We start from the raw sequence: 20714 nt of genomic DNA, 5'->3' as shown, positions 1-20714 counted from the left end.
GTTCTGTGAGCTGCTGTAGCAAATTCATCAAATCCAAGGAGGGGGTTGTGGGAACCTCTGATGGGACAGCCAGGCAGTTGGACGCACAGGTAACAACCTGGGGTCGTGACTGTCCTCTGAAGTGGAGGGTGGTCTGGTGGGACCAAACCTTCACCTGGGGAATGTGATGCTCTCTCCCGAGTAGATAGTGTCAGAATCGAACTGAATTCTTGGACAGCTGCTGGTGTCACAGACTTGCTTGTGGGGGTGCGGAAGCCTCCCCGGTGCACCCACACGTGTAAACAAACCCAAGCTCTATCCGGTGCACAGCAGAGCCAGTCACTGAGACATGGATCATGCATCAAGGGAAGAGTTTATTCGAGAGGCAGCCAAACAAACCTCAGCTCTGCCGCCCAAAGGGCCGGGGGTTGGGCATGTCTAAGGACAAGGGGTCAGCATATAAGTTGAATGAGATAGGCTAATTGGATAGAGGGAAAGGCAGGTGCCTTCCTTTCTGAGCAAGCGCATCTCTTCATGGGACACGTGTTCAAAAATGTAAGTATGATGAATGGGGGGACATCTCGGGGTGTGTCCTCACAGAGATTACTTTCATTCGCTCCTGGTCCCTTCTGCACAGTTGCAAGAATTCTTCCCGGCTTGCTCCCAGGCTTACCGGTGGTTGGTCAACTTCTGCAAAACAAGTTTACAAATCAGTCAGGTTAGCCTAGAGTTTTCTTAGGGTAGAACGGTCCAGCATTTGCTACCTTACCATGGTGGTTACACACACATACACACACACACATTGGAATTGGGTCCAAGAACCCAAAAGACTTAGACTTCCTGGGTTTTCAGCCATTGCTAACATCATGAGAACAGTCTTCCCAGAAAACACATTCCTTCTCCTCCCACGATGGCTTCATTCAGTGGGGCGGAGGAGGCTGTGTTCATTCAAGCGATTTAAGAAGCTAAACTAAGACCAGCAGACTATGGGTCGGTCTCCTTTAAAAAAAAAAAAAATCTGTTACTTTGATGTCAATACTTATTATCTACTTTCTATTTCATAAAACAAGTAGTCCACATCCTAGAAAACTTAACAATTCTAGACAGGTGGAAAGAAGGAAAACATAAGCATATCCCCTCCAGATAGAGGCGGCTGTCGTGGGACCTCGCTGAGTCTCCCTCCGCTTGGATCCGAGGCGAGAAAGTGTGCATACAATTCTCATCCTGCTTTTCTCACCTAACTTGGTAGAAATGTTTTCCATGCTAATCCAATGACTGGCTCTCGTGAACACCATTTGGATAGGTACCTAATGTTCTCTCAAGTGGATGAATAGTTGTCTTGGACCAGTCTCCTAGCACTGGGCCATGTTAATGGTGTCTAGTTTTTCACAACTATCAATTCTGCTGCATGAAAGGATAACTTTCAGTAACAGCCTTTCACAAATCTCTAACTCGCCCTTGCAGGGCACTGGGGATGAAGGTCGAATCTGGGTGTGAGCAATAGATTGCAGGCCAAAGACACCCCAAATCCTGGCTAATGAGAGAAGGGGTGGGGGCAGGGTGGGAAGGGGGTGGGAGAGTTGCGGAGCACAGTTTTATTTTATTTTATTTTTAGGATTTCATTTTCAGTCATCTCTACACTCAAAGTGGGGCTCAAACCTACAACCCCGAGATCAAGAGTTGCATGCTGCACTGACTGAGCCAGCCAGGCACCCCAAGGACAGTTAATTATAAAATAAAGGGTTTTTTTTTAAGTTTTAATTCTAGGGGCACCTGGGTGGCTCAGTTAGGCGTCCCGACTCTTGGTTTCAGCTCAGGTCATGATCTCAGGGTTGTGAGATTCAGACCCATGTCGGGCTCCGTGCTCAGTGCAGAGTCTGCTTGAGATTCTTTTCCTCTCCCTTCCCCTCTGCCCCCTCCCCTGCTTGCTTGCATGCACTCTCTCTCTCTCTCTCAAATAAATATTTTTTTTAAAAAGTTTTAATTCTTTTTTTTTTAAAGATTTTATTTTTTTATTTGACAGAGAGAGAGTTAGCGAGAGCAGGAACACAAGCAGGGGAGTGGAGAGGGAGAAGCAGGCTTCCCACCGAGCGGGGAGCCCGATGCGGGGCTCAATCCCAGGACCCTGGGATCATGACCTGAGCTGAAGGAAGTCGCTTAACCAACTGAGCCACCCAGGCGCCCCCAAAAAGTTTTAATTCTAAATGTACTGTATAGTTGTATACAATTTGGAAAAGAGGTGTTCTAAATGTGGCCCAACCTCAGCTTAAATTAGCACGAATATTTAGGTCTCCTTGGCCTCCCACTCCATATGTACGCACAGAAAATCCCGTCTCTCCACAAAGTTCCCTTCCAACCCCGGCATTTCTGGAGTCCCCAGGAATTACCACGAGCCACTGCAGGCCTTCCTTCTGTCATCGTTAGATCGTTGCAAGCAGAAATATCCCTACCCTGAGTTTTCCTAGTTGAAGACTTGTATTTTGCCTCTGCTAAACCAAAGTTCCCTGGAGGCAGCTGGACCAGGTCGGGCAGAAAGGGAAAAGGAGTAGTTTACTCACTTCTGTGGCATAATCAGGATCTTCTAGAAGGTTCACCTGGACGTCTAGACATGCCAGGGCTGGCAGAGGTAGCGCTCTCACTTCCTACCCTCGGTCCTCGTGTGTCTCGTGCGCAAGCCGGGTCTGGTGCGCTGTCGGGCCCAGGGGTGCTCAATGAGTATTTGTGCATCGACCAACTTAATGAACGGCCCCTCCGGCTGCAAACGCACATGGCCAGTGTGCACACGGGGCTCGGCAAGGTGCCTGGCAGACACAGCCCAGGAAGGCCCCGGCCTCTCTCCCCCAAGCCTGCCTACCACCCAGGAGTACGTGCACCTGTTAGGGGCTCCCCTAGCACCCTGCTATCCTTGTGTCCTACCATTGACCTCTCTTCCTCGTTAGTGGCTTATCTAGGGTCTGTCCCCTTGCTGGGTCCCCAGGGCCATTGGAGCAGAGACTGTGTCCTTTCTCAAGATGACCTGGCCTAAGCTTGTACTCCATGACAGGCAGGGGCGGGGGGAGGAGGGCAAGACCTTTAGGATACGAATCCTAGTGTTTCATAGTTTACCCCCAAATCTGCCCCTGCTTATTAAGAAGTGAGAAAAAGTACCCAAAGAGTAAAAAGCATGTTGATACAGTAGAGTTAGAACACCTCATGCCTTAAAGCAGTGGTTCTCAACCTCAGCTGAACAATGGGATTATTGGAGAGCCTGTAAAACTCCCAAAGTCCAGGTCATACCCCCGATCAAGGAAATCCCAGTCCCTGGGGACACGCGGGACCCACCCACTCATCAGTAGTTGTGGAATTTTCCCAGGTGATTCCAACTTGCAGACAAGTTTGGAAACACTCCCTTAAGTCCTGGGCCCCTGTCACGGGCCTCAGTTAATTAAAATCTGTCAAACGAACAAATGAATGAATGAATGAATTTATGATTATGAGCCTTCACACCCTCAGCAAAGTCTGGTGTGTCCCTCTCTGGGACCCCAGGGAGTGGCCATGCTACCTGGTCACATTCTATACTCCCTGTAAAATTAAAGAGGAGTTCTGAAATTCTCCTTTATCTTCCCGGTAGTGGTTTTCAGTTTTTATAGCTAGATATTTAATGTCCCTAAATAAGAGAGTCTAGTGGCGCCTGGGTGGCTCAGTTGGTTGGGCGCCTGCCTTCAACTCAGGTCATGATCCCGGGACCCTGGGATGGAGCCCCGCGTCGGGCTCCCTGCTCAGCGGGGAGTCTGCTTCTCCCTCTCCCTCTGCTGCTCCCCTTGCTTGTGCTCGCTCACTCTGCCAAATAAATAAATAAACTCTTAAAAAAGTCTAGAAATACATTTTTCAAATAAAAATCCTTCTCCAACTCATTTGAAACGTCACCTGTATCCTGGAATGCCACCCTCATGTCATTCAAGACAAGTCGGTGGCCCACCTGCAGTGAGCCGGGCCCTGCCGGATGCTGGGGGCACACCCCTGCCCTCCCAGGGGGTACACCGTGCAGGAAGACAGACGGTGAGTACCTACGAAAATTTGTAATTTCAGAAGTGTGTGGACAGCGCTTTGAGAGAAAAAGATGGGATTCTGGAAAGAAGAGGAGGAACCTCATTTGACAGAGGGGTGTGGGGAACATCCTCTCTGCAGAAAGGACAGTTATGATCCTGTATCTATTTATGCGTCTACCTCTTTAGCATTCCCCTCGTGGGACACTTCAGGAAGACCGGGCCCACATCTGCCTTACGCACCTCTTGTACCCTTTCCTACCTCCTGATTTGGGGACAGGCTCTCCCGCCAGCCCTGCCCCCGGAGGGTCAGCCTGTAGCGCTGGGTGAGCTGGCTCAGCTCCTGCTCCGGCTGCAGGGTGACTGTCCTCAGTTCCTCGGCGGTCTCTGCCCTTGCCCCCTCCTTCCAGGTGCTTCCAGCTCTGCAGCAGGCTTTTCACGTCTTGCACAAGTAGGAAGCCAGCCCCAGCAGCACCCAGCAGCCGGACACCTTTGGTCATGGACAGAGCAGAGCCTTCAACAGCAGTCTGTAGCTGTCCCGCCCTCCAGAAGGGGACATGGTTTGTGGCCGTGAAATTATTGACCTTAGCCATGAAGCCAGAGTTGGCTGGGCCATCTGGCGGGCCCGAAGCTCCTCAACGTTCTTGATGACCCTGACACCTCTATCGACACGCGACAAAGCAGCGTGGATTGCAGGCCTCCTTATTTCTTCAAAAGCTTCATACACCATGGTTGTTTCCATAGGCACCAGTCTGCTGGCTCTGTCTCTGGCTGCCGAGTTGTTCCTACTTTCTAAGATACTCGTCAACGTGTTGGTGGCAGCAGCTGAGCCCCCAGGCCCAGCCCAGCCTCTGAGAGCATCAGACTGCCCCCTACTGTCACGGGGGCCAGGGCCAAACCCAAGAGGCTCATGACTCCAGAGATGGTGCCTGAGGAGCTGGCCACCAGGCTGGTCTTGGTGAGCATCTTATGGGTCGCGTCAACTTGGTCTGCAATAGCGTGAAGTTCTCTGATACTCTTTTCCAGCTTATACTTCTGCAAGGGAAAACATAAGAGAAACATCTTTTCCTCCTCCGACAGGTTTCCTGGCATGGACGCTTCCTTTTGTCGGATCAGCTCTTCCATCAGGATATTGTACAGCGTGTTGGCCTCATTGCTGCGGACAGCCCAGGTCACGTGATTATTTTTCCAACTCTGGGACGGGCTCCCCAGGAGAGCTAAAAACTTCTAGGTCATCTGTGTTCTCTCACACATTCAGGGAGCGGGGCCCTGGGCACGAAGGTACAATAGGGGAGCATCGTGACAGAGGGTTCCTCTCTAGAGGGTCACCTGGGGGTGACCACATTTATATATATATATGTATATATATATGTTTATATATATACATACATACACACACACACACACACACATACGTGTATAATTCATACATCTAGAACAGCTTGTGAGCAATGCTATCCAGGGAAATGAGAGTCCTAACAACCCCTAGAGGAGATGGCTTGATTTTCTTTTTTTCTGTTAAAAGGGGATCTACCTGGAAATTGTAGTTGCTTCTGGGGTAAAGAGCCGGAGAGCTGGGAAATGATTTGAGGGAGATTTTACTTTTTACTCTTTGCTCTTCTACTCTGAAGTTTTGTATCATATGCGTGTTCTACTCCTTTGAAGTTTTGTATCATATGCGTGTTTTAGAATTAATTCAGAAAATGAACAAAATAACCTACACTTCCAAAGAAAAAGGAGGGAGAACCTCCAAGGAGACCCCAAATATGACCTCTTCCATAGAGGAGGGCTCATTGTTTGCCATTTGGTTTGACGGTGTTGTGTTATTTTGGCAACCGAAAGTAGATTTCTAACAAGAGGGTGATTGATGGTGCTTAGACACAGAAAGTTCTATCTGTTCGCTTGTGAACAGGCAAGTAGGAGAAGCACATCGTCTTAAAAAGAAGTGATAAGGAAGGAAAAAAATGTACAATTCAGAAAATTCTCTCCATTAACTCAAATTTCCCCTATATATATATGTATTTTTTAAATTTTATTTATTTATTTGACAGAGAGACACAGCGAGAGAGGGAACACAAGCAGGGGGAGTGGGAGAGGGAGAAGCAGGCTTCCCACAGAGCGGGGAGCCTGACGTGGGGCTTGATCCCAGGACCCCGGGATCATGACCTGAGCCGAAGGCAGACGCTTAACGACTGAGCCACCCAGGCGCCCCTCCCCTATATTTTGGAGAAAAGACCACCATTATTCCGTTTTCCTGTGGAATCGATTTGGAACACCACAGTTCTTGTGGCTCTATGTTTGAGAATCACCGTTGTGAGGAAATTTGTCTTACAGGATTGGAGGCTTCCCAAGTGGACACCATTGGACTGTGCAGGATGCCGGAACCGGCTGCCTATAGCACGTCTCAGAATCTGACTTGTCTGACCCTTAGGTTTGTTTCTAGCTCCGTCCTACTTGAGCACCCACAACAGACTGGGCATGGGTTTAATCCTGGAGAGGAGGTCTTTGGAAAAGAAGGCAGGGCTCATGGGAAAACCACACTGAGACCAAGCAACCCCAAGGCCTCCAGAAAGGGATTGTTGACAATCACTTTAGAGTCCTGGGTAAGGCCATCAGCAGCCTCAGGTAGACCAGCCAACTGACCCCTGCCCAGGGAAGCAGCAGGAACCTCCCTCCATCCTGCCCCAGCACCATGTCACTCTTTAACAAAGGCATACTCAGAGTTTCCTTTGGGACGTCTCTGTACACCTAGGAGTTAAGCCCCCCTCCAACTGAAGTCTTAGAGCTTCAGGGTGTTAAGGTGGAAGGCTCCCCCAGATCGTCTGGACATAGACGGCAAAGAGGCGTCCACATTCCTGCCACAGCTGTTAGGGTGTCCAGACCACTGTCACAGAAGTATTTCAATACACAGGTAGGCTCTGAGAAGGAGTGCTGCATTGGCCCTGATGCTCTCTGCAGGCCCAGCGCAGAAGGAAAGTGGCCATCTGCCACATTCGCTCCATCAGTGAGTCCAAGCACTGCTCCCCCCATCACCGAGGACAATGCTGGCCCTGAGGGCAAGGTGGCTCTCCCTAGATGACAATCCAGTTTGTGATGGAATTTGGCTAAGACTCCAGCTTTCCAGAAGCCTCTAGTTGGCCTCACCTGCTGGTCAAGGCTACTAGTCCCTTGAGAAAGGGAAAATCATCTCTCTGCCTTCACCAAAGGAGGGGGGATAAGCCCGTGCACAGGCACAGTGGACGTGACCTAATTAACCTGAGTCCAAGTTGGGCTCATCAGCCAGCAGCAAACGTGAAGGGCTTTGTTCTGATCTGCACCAGGATTAATGGGCACCGTGAGGAGGAGTCTGAAGAGTGGAAGAGGGACGGATTGGGGAGGGAGGCTGGGCCCACGACAGAAGTACATGGAATGGACGTTCTCGTCCTAAAAGGGCAGGCAGCTCTGGTTTGCATGTCTCAGGAAGATTTTATAATTTAAGAGCTTGGGGTAAGCCCTGGAGCTCATTTTATAGAATTTATGGACACTTGGGCAAGAGTTAGGGCAGCTTCTGGTAGGCTAGTTGCGGATTCCATTATCAATGAGTATAATGCTGCAGCCAAGCTCTCCCGGAGAGCCTGAATGCCCAGGCAAAGGCTGTGAAAGAGGAGTCCCAGGAGTTTGGGTCTCAAGGCCTAGACGTTCTGGTGACATAAGCAAGGATGGGGAAAAGGAAGCAAATTCTGCTTCTAGGAATGCATCAGCCAATAGGCAGAGGGTCTTGGCACCTACTAATGTGCTTACCAAAGGTTTTTAATTTGCTTTCCTAAGAAAATGTTTTTTGAGGATGTGCAAATCCTTTTTTCCCCCTCTTTTTGCACATTTCCAATTGGAAAGGGAGGTACATGAGATAGCATGATCAACTCTTCAGCCAACTTGGTCAGAACACATTTGTACATTTCCTACCATGAAGCTGGCGACAGCCTAGTGACACAATCTGGATATTAACAATCAGATTTCCTTCCCAAACTCAAATATCCTGGGAGTCAGGTCTGTGCCAGACGCTGTTCTAGAGGCTGGGATTAGGGCACTGAGCACATCAGCCCAAACCCCTGCCCTCACAGAATGCACATCCTGGTCATTTCCCCCCCAAAACATCACTGTTCTAGGATTACCTGTCCAGACAACTTCTCTCCACCATCATCTCCCAAGCCTCTGGATGAGAGAGTATGTAGTGCATTTCTTCTCTAGTCATCTTGTCCAGAAATGTTTAATGATGCTCCAGCAAAACAGACTATCCAGTTATAACATTGTAGATAAGAAAAGCAAGGTTAGAATATCAAAAATCTTAATGTCTTGAAAATTTCACATCATTTTGGCCTAATGGTTTTAACCAAACAATTAAACTCTGATAAGATCCAGTGCTAACCAGGACGTGGTGAAACTGTGATCTCTTAGGTTTCTGGTGGCAAAGCAGATTGGTGAAGGACTTTTGAAATGGTGATATTACATGTTAAATCACCAAGTCTGCCAATAACCCAACAACAGGCACAAAGATGATCAAGGCCATGTTACTGATACCACTGTAAATTTGAAAGTGAGTGATCATTCTGTCCAACCCTCTACAATCCTGGCAGGACTGTCCCATCTCTGCTTAAGCCTCCATAGCCATGAGTTCATTGGCTGGTTAGTTGTTTTAACCAGGTAGGTGAAGGGTAGCAGAAAATCTGACTCCAAAAGACGCTGCTTTGGGATATGGATTATTTTGAGCTGAAGGCACTTGAAATACAGCAGATACAGGGAGAGGCTTTCTCTGAACTTCCCTCATCTGCCTAAAGACAGATCCTCCAAAAGGAGTTCATTTGTCATAGACTCCCCCCTGGGAGTGTCAGCAGCCTCTTCTCCCAGGACAGAAGGCTGGAAGTCGACACCACACCCAGACACACTCTGTCCCAAACTATAAACCTCCTGCCTGTTCTTCTAAGGGCCCATTTGTCTTTCCCAGAAAGCATTTACTCCTCCCCCACCCCAAGAGGTCTACCTCCCCTCCTTACCCTTTTCCTATTAAATTGGTATTTAAGACTGAATTCTAAGCCACCTTGGGGAATTACTCATTTGTCCCCTGGGTCACCCTCACATGTACACAAGGTATACATGTTAATAAACTTCTGTTCATTTTTCTCTTGTTAATCTGTCTTTTATTACAGGGTCTTAGTCTAAGAACTCAGAAGGGTAGAGGGAAAATGTTTTTCCTCCCTACACAGGCAGGGAGGAAAGTCTTTACCCCTGTTTAAAGACTCTAAGGTTGCATCTTTTCTTCTTGCTCAAAAATCACTTTAAATATATTTCCAGTGTAATTTGACAAAGATCGCCCCCACTGCTACCACAACATAACTATCAATTTTGTTCATTTACTTCCAGTTATTTTCAATGCATTTTCTTTTTCACGGGGTTTTTATAACATACCATCAGTATATGTGTTATTGGTAAACTCATATTAGGGGATGAGCTTTTTCCATATTGCTACTCCCTGCTATTTCATGCGTACCTTCATGTTTATAGAAATGTTATTGTGGCACACTGGGGGCTTCATGTTTTTGTCACCCATATGCGTCCTTCTGTGTATAATGGCACCAACCCTGTCCTGTTGGCTGCAGCGGCTCTGGCCAGTGACTGGGCCAGGGATGGGCTCTGGTGTCCCCCTCTGCTTTCTGGCTTCCTACAGTGCTGGGTGCAGGAGCTCCCATGCAGGGCCCAGGAGCTTTTTGTGTTTCTAGTTAAACTTTACAAAGGAAGTTTTCTGCTGTTGTAGTATATGTAAATATGGGTCATTGAGGAGGGCTCAGGATAGATTCTTGATTAAATCCAAGGACCTGCTACATTCCTGCCCAGCAGCACCGTACGGCTCCCCAGCGCCTCTGGCTTTCATTTTTCTTTGAAAAAATGAAAGATTTGTTGCTTCTTTACATTTCATACTAATGTTTTTCCCTAGGAGCCTCAAGTTGTTTTGATGCTATTAGGAATAGTATCTTTCAGTGTTGTGTTTTCTGACTTGCTTTGTTACTCTATAGAAATGTTACTCATTTTTTTTTTTTAAGATTTTATTTATTTATTTGAGAGAGAGAGAGAGAATGAGAGAGAGCACATGAGGGGGGGAGGGTCAGAGGGAGAAGCAGACTCCCTGCCGAGCAGGGAGCCCGATGTGGGACTCGATCCCGGGACTCCAGGATCATGACCTGAGCTGAAGGCAGTCGCTTAACCAACTGAGCCACCCAGGCGCCCAGAAATGTTACTCATTTTTAACACTCCTCTGTGCTTCACTGCATTTTTGCTAATTATAATAGTTATTGAATGAATGCTTCAAGAATACATAATGTTGGGTGGCTTTCTTATTTTTTCAATACTTATTTTTCTTATTTTGGTTCCATGCCTTGTTGGATTAGCTTGAATTCTTAAATTATTTAATTTTATGAAACTGGCTCTAGTATTTCACTGTTGGCAGCTGGTTTACCAAAACTACTCTTCATCATGATAAAGTTTATGTTTTACTCCTAGATTTAAATATTTTTATTAGGATTATTTTCAGGCTATAAGGAGATGATCATAATTTTCCTTTCTTATTTATCCCATGAATATAGTGTATTGTGTGCATAAATTTCCATATATCAAATTGTCCTTATATTCTGTGAAAACCCCAACTTGGTTGTTGCATCAGTATGCTATAGATTTTTTATATAATAATATAAAATATATTATATATATTATATATATAAAATAAATATATATAATATAAACATATATTTATATTCCCTACTGTATTCGATATGTTCACTTAGGGTCATAAATATGGAGGTATAGTTTTCTTTCTGTGTAATTAAGTCTTGTTATTAGTGTTATGTTCATTCGCTTCATAGACTTTGCTCAATACATACTGAGTTTTTTGTTTCTGGGGCAATTTATATGATGTGAGAATTGCTTGTTTTCTGGAAGGCTAAAAGAACTTGCAGGTTTTCTTATGTTTGTCACATCTTCATGGAATGCTTTTGATTTTTAAAGGTTTTTAGTGTGATTAATAAATGTTTCCCCTCCCTGCGCCTGAACCCTGGCCCTAGCCCTCACCCATACCTCTTCTTTTTTTGAAGATGTAAGGGGTAATAACAAAATCCTTGATACTTCAACTTTGGTTCTCATTTCCTGTAAACAGATATTTCTCATGTTCTTTGAAAAGGTGTTTCACAGAGGAAGAAAAACAATGGCCAATAAATATATGAAAAGATGCTTAACCACATTAGCAGCCCCCCAAAATTCATATTTAGACCACATCAAGATACCATCTCATTGACCACTTTGACAAAAGTTAGAAGAATGAAAGCATCCCTGGGGCACCTGGGTGGTGCAGTTGGTTAAGCATCTGACTCTTGGTTTTGGCTCAGGTTGTGATTGCAGGATCATGAGATCAAGCCCTGAGTAGGGCTCCAAGCTCAGCACAGAGTCTGCTTGAGTTTCTCTCTCTCCCTCTCTCTGTCCCTCCCCCGCCCCACTCTCTCTCTCTAATATAAATTAATCTTATATTTTTAAATAAGTTAATCTTAAAATAAAAAAGAATAAAAGCGTCCTGGGCTGCTGAGAGAGAGGGGAATGTGTCTTCTAAGGCACTTGGTTGGAACAGAAAGTGATAGATAGCACTTTCGGAACAATGATTTGGAGTATCTCAACACATAAATGTGCATATGCTGAAGCTCACATCCCCCGTCAGGAAAATCATCCCACGCAAGACACAACGGCTTGTACATAGAGAAGCGTGTGTGAGACCTTCACCAGTTCCTTGAAGTGGTCAAGAGAAATAAAAACAATCTGAAATATCCATGTAGGGGGACCATTTACATTAAAACACACCAATATAAAAGAAAGGCTTACGGACACAAAACAAAATGAACCCAATCTATATGAACCGACCTGGAAAGAGACCCAGGATTTGTTAAGTAAAAAAAAAAAAAAAAGGTGAAAAACATGATCTCCATTTTTAAAAAGATTATATATGTGGTCTAGGACTAGGGGAAAATTCTGGGTGGAGGGACACCCAGTGGTAAGGAGGCTTAGCCTGGGGGAGAGAGGCTGAGGTTGGGGGAGGGAAGACCCATACCTGTACTTTCACTCATCTGTCTTACTGAACTTTGTTACAGAAACCATGTGCTCCTTTCACAATAAAAACCAGTAAAATGGGGCACCTGGGTGGCTCAGTTGGTTAAGTGTCTGCCTTCAGCTCAGATCATGATCCCAGAGTCTTGGGATCGAGCCCTGCGTCGGGCTCCCTGCTCAGTGGGGAGCCTGTTTCTCCCTCTCTCTCTCTGCCCTTCCCCCCTGCTTGTGCTCACTCGCTCTCTCTCTTTCAAATAAATAAATAAAATCTTTAAAAAAAACCCAGTAAAATAAAAACACCTTAATAACGAAGCATACTTATTCCTCACTCCCCGGTCATGACAGACTCTCCAGCTTGTATGGTAAGGCATTTAGTACAGGGAACACTGCTGAGCACGTAGTGAGATAAGCAAAAGTTGGATGAATTAATGTCATTAAATATTAATATTGTCATCTTTTTAAAAAGCCACATGTGACAAGTTTTCTTAACCTGTTATTTTGACCTTTTGTGTCATTTTTATTGCAGGATATCTCCTGTATGCAAGAAATGATTCAAATCCGATCTGTACCCAGTTTGATACTCTTTACTTATTAATGCTATAAATATGAATCGTTATTATTTATTGCCATAATTGTTCCACTTTGATCTGAATCCTATTGTTTTAGGTGTTCTGCTTTTTGTTTCTTTGCTCTCTTTATATCCCACACAGACACAATGAAGAGGTCTCAGCTGACGTGGTGAGTGCTTTTGAGTGGCTGCCCCTAACAGCTCCTTGAAGGTAGAATGTCTTTGCTTTCCTGTCTACATTATAGCTGGTGAACGACCCATAATGAGGGCACATTTAGAATAAGTGCTCATCATTCACGAAACTGAGTTTTTTCTATTTAAAATTGTGGTTGAGAGATGCCTAGGTGGCTCAGTCAGTTAAGTGTCTTCCTTGGGCTCAGGTCATAATCCTGGGGTCCTGGGATCGAGCCCCACACTGGGCTCCCTGCTCAGTGCGGAGCCTGCTTCTCCCTCTCCCTCTGCTCTCCCCACTGCTTGTGCTCTCTCTCTCTCTCAATTAAATAAATAAAATCTTTTTTAAAAATTAAAATAAATAAAACTGTGGCTGACTGTCTTCCCAGTCCTGGCCTAAAATAGATCTTGGGGAGATGACTCTACCTCATTTTGTGGGGGAAAGTAAGAGAGAGTGAACAGGACCAAGGCTTGGCAGTGCTGGATCTCCTTGAGATGGGCCCGTATCCCTCCAGTTTTAGTAAGCACCTCTGAGACTTTGTGATTTATACATAGGATTAGAGGTAAGTTTCATGAATCATCATATACCATATTCCATAACATATCTGTAGATAAAACTGTACTTTCTGGCAGAAGAGCTCAGAATGTCATACTACCTGGGAGGGAGTAGCCACCCTTCTCCCAAAGAGGGCCTCATACTCCTCTGATTGGCTTAGATTCCCTGTCGCTGAGGGGCCATGGCTGTCGCCACCTTCCATTAAAGGACCGCACACAAATGCATGAGCCCTCTCTCTCTCTCTCGGCTTCCTGTCTCTACCCCCGAGGAGTGATGAACTGGCCTGTCCATCTTGCTCCCTCATCTCCCCTTGGTTGGGCACTCCCAGTGCATCAGCCAGAGGCCAGAGTACTCCTGAGATCTGGGTTTGAGTTTAGGGAGAGAAAAGCTCTCTTGGATTAAACCACATAATGAAATCCACTTTGCCAGGGAACCTGCTCTGGAGATTCAAGCCCAAGCCAGGAGATGCCATGGCCTCTTGTGCTAATATCTCCTTCAAGGACCACTGAGTGAGGGGTTGTGGCTGGACCGAGGCCAAGTGCAGGCATGTCTGGGTTCCTGAACACACAAGTGAAAGCTGACCTCCAAACTCACCACACAAACCTACCAGTTGAGGGTTGCAAGGATTGGTGGGGCTCATGCAGATGTTATATCTCAATCTGAATATATATTCTGATTTGGGGTTCATAAAATATAGTCCCTGTAGCTAAGGGGCCCTAGATGAGATGTCTCAAATTGTGAGAGGGGTGTGAGCTGGGTCTTGTGGGAAATGAGGGTAGGAATGAGGCCTTAGACCCTCGCCTTCACTTTAGGAACTAGGATCACCCATATTTAGGGCCCCAAGTCACTTGCCAGTCTCCAGCATCTCCCATTGTAGATCGAGACTGCACTGTGGTCAGAAGAAACTACTGAGGGAAGGGGAATGTTACCTAGGTAGATTCCAGGTGATGCTGTAGTCAAGGTGCTCTGACAGCGCCTTGACGCTTCTCTCTCTACATGTGAGAATGGGTCCTGAACCAGAAGGGACACAGCTTCACATCATAAAGAAAACAGACCCCACAGTCATTCAGAGAGGTGGTGGCTTCACACAGAGCTGACACCTAGGGAGTCAGACCTAAGAATTTGTAAACATATGGAATCCATGGAAGATGGTGAGTCTGGGGTGGGGTGCGGGGAGAGAGCCAAGAATGAAACCCTGGGAAGTGCCAACATTAAAAGAGGGATTTGGGGAATAAAAGGGACCTCCTAAAGACTCAGAGGAAGTTGCCTGAGAGCTGGAAGTAGAGGGAGGGACCCAGAAGTCTCTTTTTTGTCTCCATTATTCTGTGACGATGCTGGACTTCTGGAGAAATGGATGCTGGATGAATGGATCAAGTTGTCAGCTTCTCTTGGTAATTATTCAAAAGCAACAAGGAAAGATGCAAACATCATCTATTAGAAACTGAAAAATAGGTAACATTTTTCCTATTTTTCTAAAGGATGCCAAAAGCCAGAAAAATAAGTAGGACTTTGGCAGGAAAAGGAGAGACAATGCCAATAATCACAAAAAAAAAAAAAAAAAAAAGGTCCGTCTTCAAGGTGAAGGGCATTCCCAAAGTGCAGAAGTAAAATCCCTCTTTAAAATAGTGAGAATAAAGTGTACAGGTTAGCATTACATCTGGATTGGTTCCAAGAATCAAGGGACTAAATGAAGAAACACAGTGAGATGAGCCACATCTGTAGGAAGCAATTTGTCCTTGAAACAGAGAAGATAATCTGCATTGTGAACAGTTTGAAAACTGCCTGATTCCACTGCCTGAGGGAAACAGAAACTCATTTAGAACACCCACATCAGAAAGAAGTTCTGCTGGCATAGAACACAGTCCTGGCTTCTTCCTTGTTTGAGTCTCCCATAAATAGCTGTTCCATGAAAACAAGCAACCAAAACAAGGTCTACATAAAAAAATATTAACTCAACAACAAAAAAAACAACCCAATTGAAGAACGGGCAAAGGACTTGAGTAGACGTCTCTCCAAAGAAGACATACAAGCGGCCAATAAGCCCATGAAAAGATGCTCAACATCACTCATCATCAGGGAAACGCAAATCAAAATCACAATGAGATACCATCCCATACCTGTTAAGAAAGAGATCATTAGGGCGCCTGGGTGGCTCAGACGTTAAGCGTCTGCCTTCGGCTTAGGTCATGATCCCAGAGTCCTGGGATCGAGCCCCGCATCGGGCTCCGAGCTCCGCGGGATGCCTGCTTCTCCCTCTCCCACTCCCCCTGCTTGTGTTCCCTCTCTCGCTGTATCTATCTCTGTCAAATGAATAAATAAAATCTTAAAAAAAAAAAAGAGAGAGATTATTAAACAAAAACAGAAAATAACAAGTGTTGGCAAGATTGTGGAGAAATCAGAACACTTGCGCTTTGCTAGTGAGAATGTAAAATGGCACAGCCAACAGCATGTCAGATCCCCCAAAAATTTAAAAATAGAATTACCCTATGGAATTACGGGCAATTCCACTTCTGGGTATATATGCAAAAGAACTGAAAGCAGGGACTCCAGCAGATATTTGTCTTCCCATGTTCATAGCAGCATCAGTCACAATAGCCAAAAGGGTAGAAACAACCCAAATGTCCATCAATGGATGAATGAATAAACAAAACATGTGGGATATGGAATAGATATACAAAATATATACAATGAAATATTATTCAGCCTTCAGAAGGAGTGAAGTTCTAACACGTGCTACAACATGGATGAATCTTGAGGACATTAGGTTCAGTGAAATAAGCCAGACACAAAAGCAAATATTATACGATTCGTTTCCATGCGGTTGCTAAAGGAGTCAAGTTCATAAAGATGGGAGGTAGAAGAGTGGTCACCGGGAGCAGAGGGGTGGACGAACTCCCGGGGAGTCAGTGCGTAATGAGCACAGTTTCTGTTTGGGAAGATGAGAAAGTTCTGGAGATGGCAGCCAAACAATGTGAATGTACTTAATACTGCTGAATTGTACATCTAAAAAAGGATGAAAATGGTCAATTTTATGTGATGCATATTTTACCACAATTAAAAAATATATGTGTTGAAGGTCAAATTGGAAACAGTAAAAACAAAAACAGAAACAAATGGCATATAAAGAATACTCTCCAGAAAGGTGTTGCCCAAAAGCTCATGAAAATTGTGAACAATTAAAAGGGAGGAGAAAAATAAGGGGGTGCCTGGGTGGCTTAGTCAGTCGAGTGTCTGACTCTTGATTTCAGCTCAGGTCATGATCTCAGGATTATGGGATTGAGCCCCACATCAGGCTCTGTGCTCAGCCAGGTGTCTGTTGGGATTCTCTCTCCCTCTCCTTCTCCCTCTGTCTTTCCCCTCGCTCATGCGTGCCTGCCCTCTCTCTCTTTTTCTCTCTCTCAAATAAATTAATTAATTAAATCTTTTTTAAAAAAGAAATAAAATTGTGAACAATTATTTTGCAATTAATTTTTTTAAAGCAAGTGTAGCAGTTTCCTGTACAATACAAGAGCAAAACAGGGCTCTCAGGCTCAGTGAAGACACAGCAAGACAACAGGAGGAAATGAAGAGGAAACTGGTCAAGCATAGGAAAAAAGAGATGAGAAAAATAAAGCCATCGCAAAAATAAATGTTTATCGGGCGCCTGGGTGGCTCAGTTGGTTAAGCGACTGCCTTCGGCTCAGGTCATGATCCTGGAGTCCTGGGATCGAGTCCCGCATCGGGCTCCCTGCTTGGCAGGGAGTCTGCTTCTCCCTCTGACCCTCCCGACCCTCCCCCCTCTCATGTGCTCTCTCTCTCAGTCTCTCTCTCTCAAACAAATAAATAAAATCTTTAAAAAAAAATAAATAATGTTTATCAGAATTCACACAAGGGGGAAAAGAAAAAAAAATAGTAATCGATTGGGGCACCTGGGTGGCTCAGTCGGTTAAGGGTCTTCCTTCCACTCAGGTCATGATCCCAGGGTCTTGGGATCAAGCCCCACATCGGGCTCCCTACTCAGTGGGGAGTCTGCTTCTCCCCCTCCCTCTGCCCCTCCCCACCACTCCTGCTCTCTCTCTCAAAATAAATAAATAAAATCTTTTTAAAAAAAGTAATCGACAATGAAGACAAAGATGAGGGCAGTGAGCAAAGTGAAATGAAAACAAAGGTCTGGCAAGAATGCATGGAATGAACGCAAAACTCCAACGTCTTCTAACTGAAATTCCCAAAGAAGACTGAAAAGCATGAACAGAACAAATATTTAAAGTTAAAATTCAGGGGGTGCCTGGCTGGCTCAGTCAGGAGAGTGTGCAACTCCTGATCTTGGTCGGGATCCTGAGTTCAAGCCACATGTTGGGTGTGGAGACTTAAAAATAAAATCTGTAAACAAAATAAACTTAAAATTCAAGAAATCTTTCTGGACATAAAGGAGCACACCATGTCCCAGGAAAAATGGCCACTGAATGGTAATACCAGCCCAGAGTCTAGCAAAGTTACCAGACTCCAGAGAGAACAAAGGGACCCTGGGGCCACCAAGCACATGGGCTTCAGACTTTCCATAACATATATATATATATATATATATATATATACACACACACATACATACATATATATATATATGTATATATTTGGCATGCTATCAGTTCTTAGGAGCACGGAAAGAAACATTTTCATTCGTAGTATCTTAGATTTACTTTTTAGGATTTACCCAGAAACTGATAAACCTTCAACCTTTTTAGCTTTTTATTCAAAACCTACATACAAAAAAACAAAACAAAGCCTACATACACAAGATGCTTTAGATAAACTTCAGAAAGAGAACACAATCCCTTTGGATGCCATCACCTGTGATGATCACGAGGCAAACTAATATCTTGACGGGTGGAGTGTTTCACAACTTTCTGTGCATTTTCTCCCATATTGCTTCAAACAACGTTTGTAAGGTAAGTGTGTTTATGTTTCTCCCACTTACTCGGGCTTCTCTTCCTGTGCCAGTAGCGGATGAGTTCAGGTTCACCAACTCCACAGTTAGCCCACTCTGAGCCTCTATGCCGGGTCCCCATAACTGCAAGGGCCTTCTCTCTGACTTCGGAATTTTAGGCAGATGAGATGAGGCGGCTCTGAGCCGGGTTTCCACAGCTCCGGGGAGCAGCTGACCCCTGTCGGCTGTACCACCCGCACAGCTAACGAAGAGCTCAGTAAGTAAGTAGCCACTTATCACCAGGCTGGGGGAGGTGCATAACTATTTTGGCCCTCTCCTCAGAAAAACAAAACAAAACAAAACAAAAAACAACCCTGTTATGTGAACAGCTCAAAGGAACGAGTGTATTTACATTGGAACAGAACCGTGACCATGGACAGGTCCGCCCCTCCCCCTTTCTAATCGCGGTGATCTTTCTGATGCAGGAGTGTGATCCTGAGGCTCCCTCATAGAACAGCACTTCTCAGACTGCAGTGCATGCATGAGTCCCCAGCGTTCTGGTCAGGTTGGTCAGGTTGCTGACTTGGTTTCCCTCGTCTTGGACAGGGCCCGGAGCTCTGCATTTCTAACCAAACTCCCCAGGAATGCTGGCATGTTGACCATGCTAGAACACACTCGGAGTAGCCCGGAGGCGAGGAGCCCTTCTCCCGTCCCATGGTCCTCAAGTTCAAGTTCAATCTTTTCCCTGTGACTCCTGGCCTGCTTGACCTGGCCCTATGTCCAGTCTCCACCTCTGTTTTCATTACTGCATGGTCCCCTGCTCAACAAGAGGCCCATATCAAGAAAATATCAAGAACGCCAACAAATTAAAAAAGAAAAAGACACATAATAGAAAAACCGATGAGAGACTTGAACAGGTGGCTCACAAAAGAGGATGTTCAGTAGTAAATATATGGAAGTAATATATGGAAGCATGAACAGAACAAATATTTAAAGTTAAAATTCAGGGGGCGCCTGGCTGGCTCAGTCAGGAGAGTGTGCGACTCGATCTTGGTCGGGGTCATGAGTTCGAGTAATATATGGAAGTAGCTGTAAATATATGGAAGGAGCTGGAGCTCCTTACTGACTAGGTGCGTGCACCTTAAAGGCCCAGTGATAGACGCCTCTTTTCCAGGCTGTGGGGGGTCAGCACGTTCCCTGTGCCTCTGTGAAGACCACCCTTCAAATAGCAGGCAGACCCCTGCCCACCCGTGCCAGGGGCCTGATGTTGCTCTCAGGCCTCGTGTCCCCGGGGGAGGCTCTGCAGAACCCTGTGACCCAGCCCCAATGACACACGCATCATTCATCCTCAGGCAGGACAACAGGAAAACTGGAAAGAGGGAAGGGACCAGGAGAAGGAGGGAGAGAGCCTGGGAGAAGCCCCAGGGAGATGGGCCAGCCTCCAGCACTGGCTTCTGCTTGGTAAGGGGGTCTTCACCGAGTGTCTCCCCTCCTCTGGGCTGCAGGTATGTCCCTGGGGCCTGCTATTTAGCGACAGGGGAGTTGTAGGTCCATCGGTCCTGGAGAAATAGGTCATCAGGCTGGCCCCAGCCTGAGCTTTCCCTCTTGCTCTCTCACTTAGGAGAGTGAGCTCTTCTCTGAGGGAAGGTTATTTATTCTTGTGGATGGGGCAGAGGAAGTAGGGGGAAAGGAGAAGCGAGGGGAGGGGGGCAGGGAGGTGCAGAGACTGTGCAGAGGAATGGAAACGGGTTGCTCTCTCTGCCCCCGCACCCCTGCTCTTCCCTCCCGCATTCAGTCTCTCCAACACCCGCAACAGTGCAGAAGGCATCCTTTTGGATCAGGATAGCTTTTTCTTCTTGGTGCCTGTCAGATGAGACCAGCAAGATTCCTTGGCTAATTCCCTGACCACATTTCCTTGACTTCCCTCCCCAAGACCTCTTTGCCCCCAGCCCTGATTCTGTGGACTGCATAGAGTCAGGAGTACAGGCCCTGAGGTAGATTGCCTGGGTTCAAGTTCAAGGCTTAATCATTTACTTGCTGTGCGGCCTTGGGTAAGTGAATCAACCTCTCTGTACCTGTGCACTCATCTTAAAAATGGGAGAAGGGCACCTCGGCGATTTGTTGAGGGGAGAAATAGCCCCGGAAAGCCTGAGATCATTTTACAGATTACTGGCATTCCTTTGGCTCTGGTGGTCTTATCATTGCCCATTTCGGGCGTTCCCCCCGGCGCTGCCTCTGCCCCGCGGCTTCCACAGAAGGAACGTGCGCTGCGTGGGGCATCCGGCCTCCACATGTCCCCAGGATGTGGAGCTCCGAGTGGCACATCTTCCTTCGTCATCTCTGCCAGCTCTCTGTCACTACTCTGGGACCCACCAGTTTCCTCCTCAAACAGACTCT

At 46.1% G+C, this 20714-nt stretch overlaps 1 protein-coding gene across 1 annotated transcript; it reads right to left on the bottom strand.

The window, feature by feature from the left end:
* Positions 1-3588: 3588 nt before the first annotated feature.
* APOL5 (apolipoprotein L5) lies at positions 3589-9588 on the bottom strand. Its single transcript, XM_006752349.2, is given in 5 exon segments — positions 3589-4407; positions 4409-4614; positions 4617-4832; positions 4835-5231; positions 9529-9588. Coding segments are annotated over 5 exon segments (1047 nt in total). The 3' UTR covers positions 3589-4239.
* Positions 9589-20714: the final 11126 nt, after the last annotated feature.

This window comes from Leptonychotes weddellii, chromosome 5 (genome assembly GCF_054177405.1).
Source record: "Leptonychotes weddellii isolate Sample4059 chromosome 5, ASM5417740v2, whole genome shotgun sequence".
In the NCBI taxonomy this organism is placed as follows: domain Eukaryota; kingdom Metazoa; phylum Chordata; class Mammalia; order Carnivora; family Phocidae; genus Leptonychotes; species Leptonychotes weddellii.
This window is presented reverse-complemented; position numbering and strand designations above follow the sequence as displayed.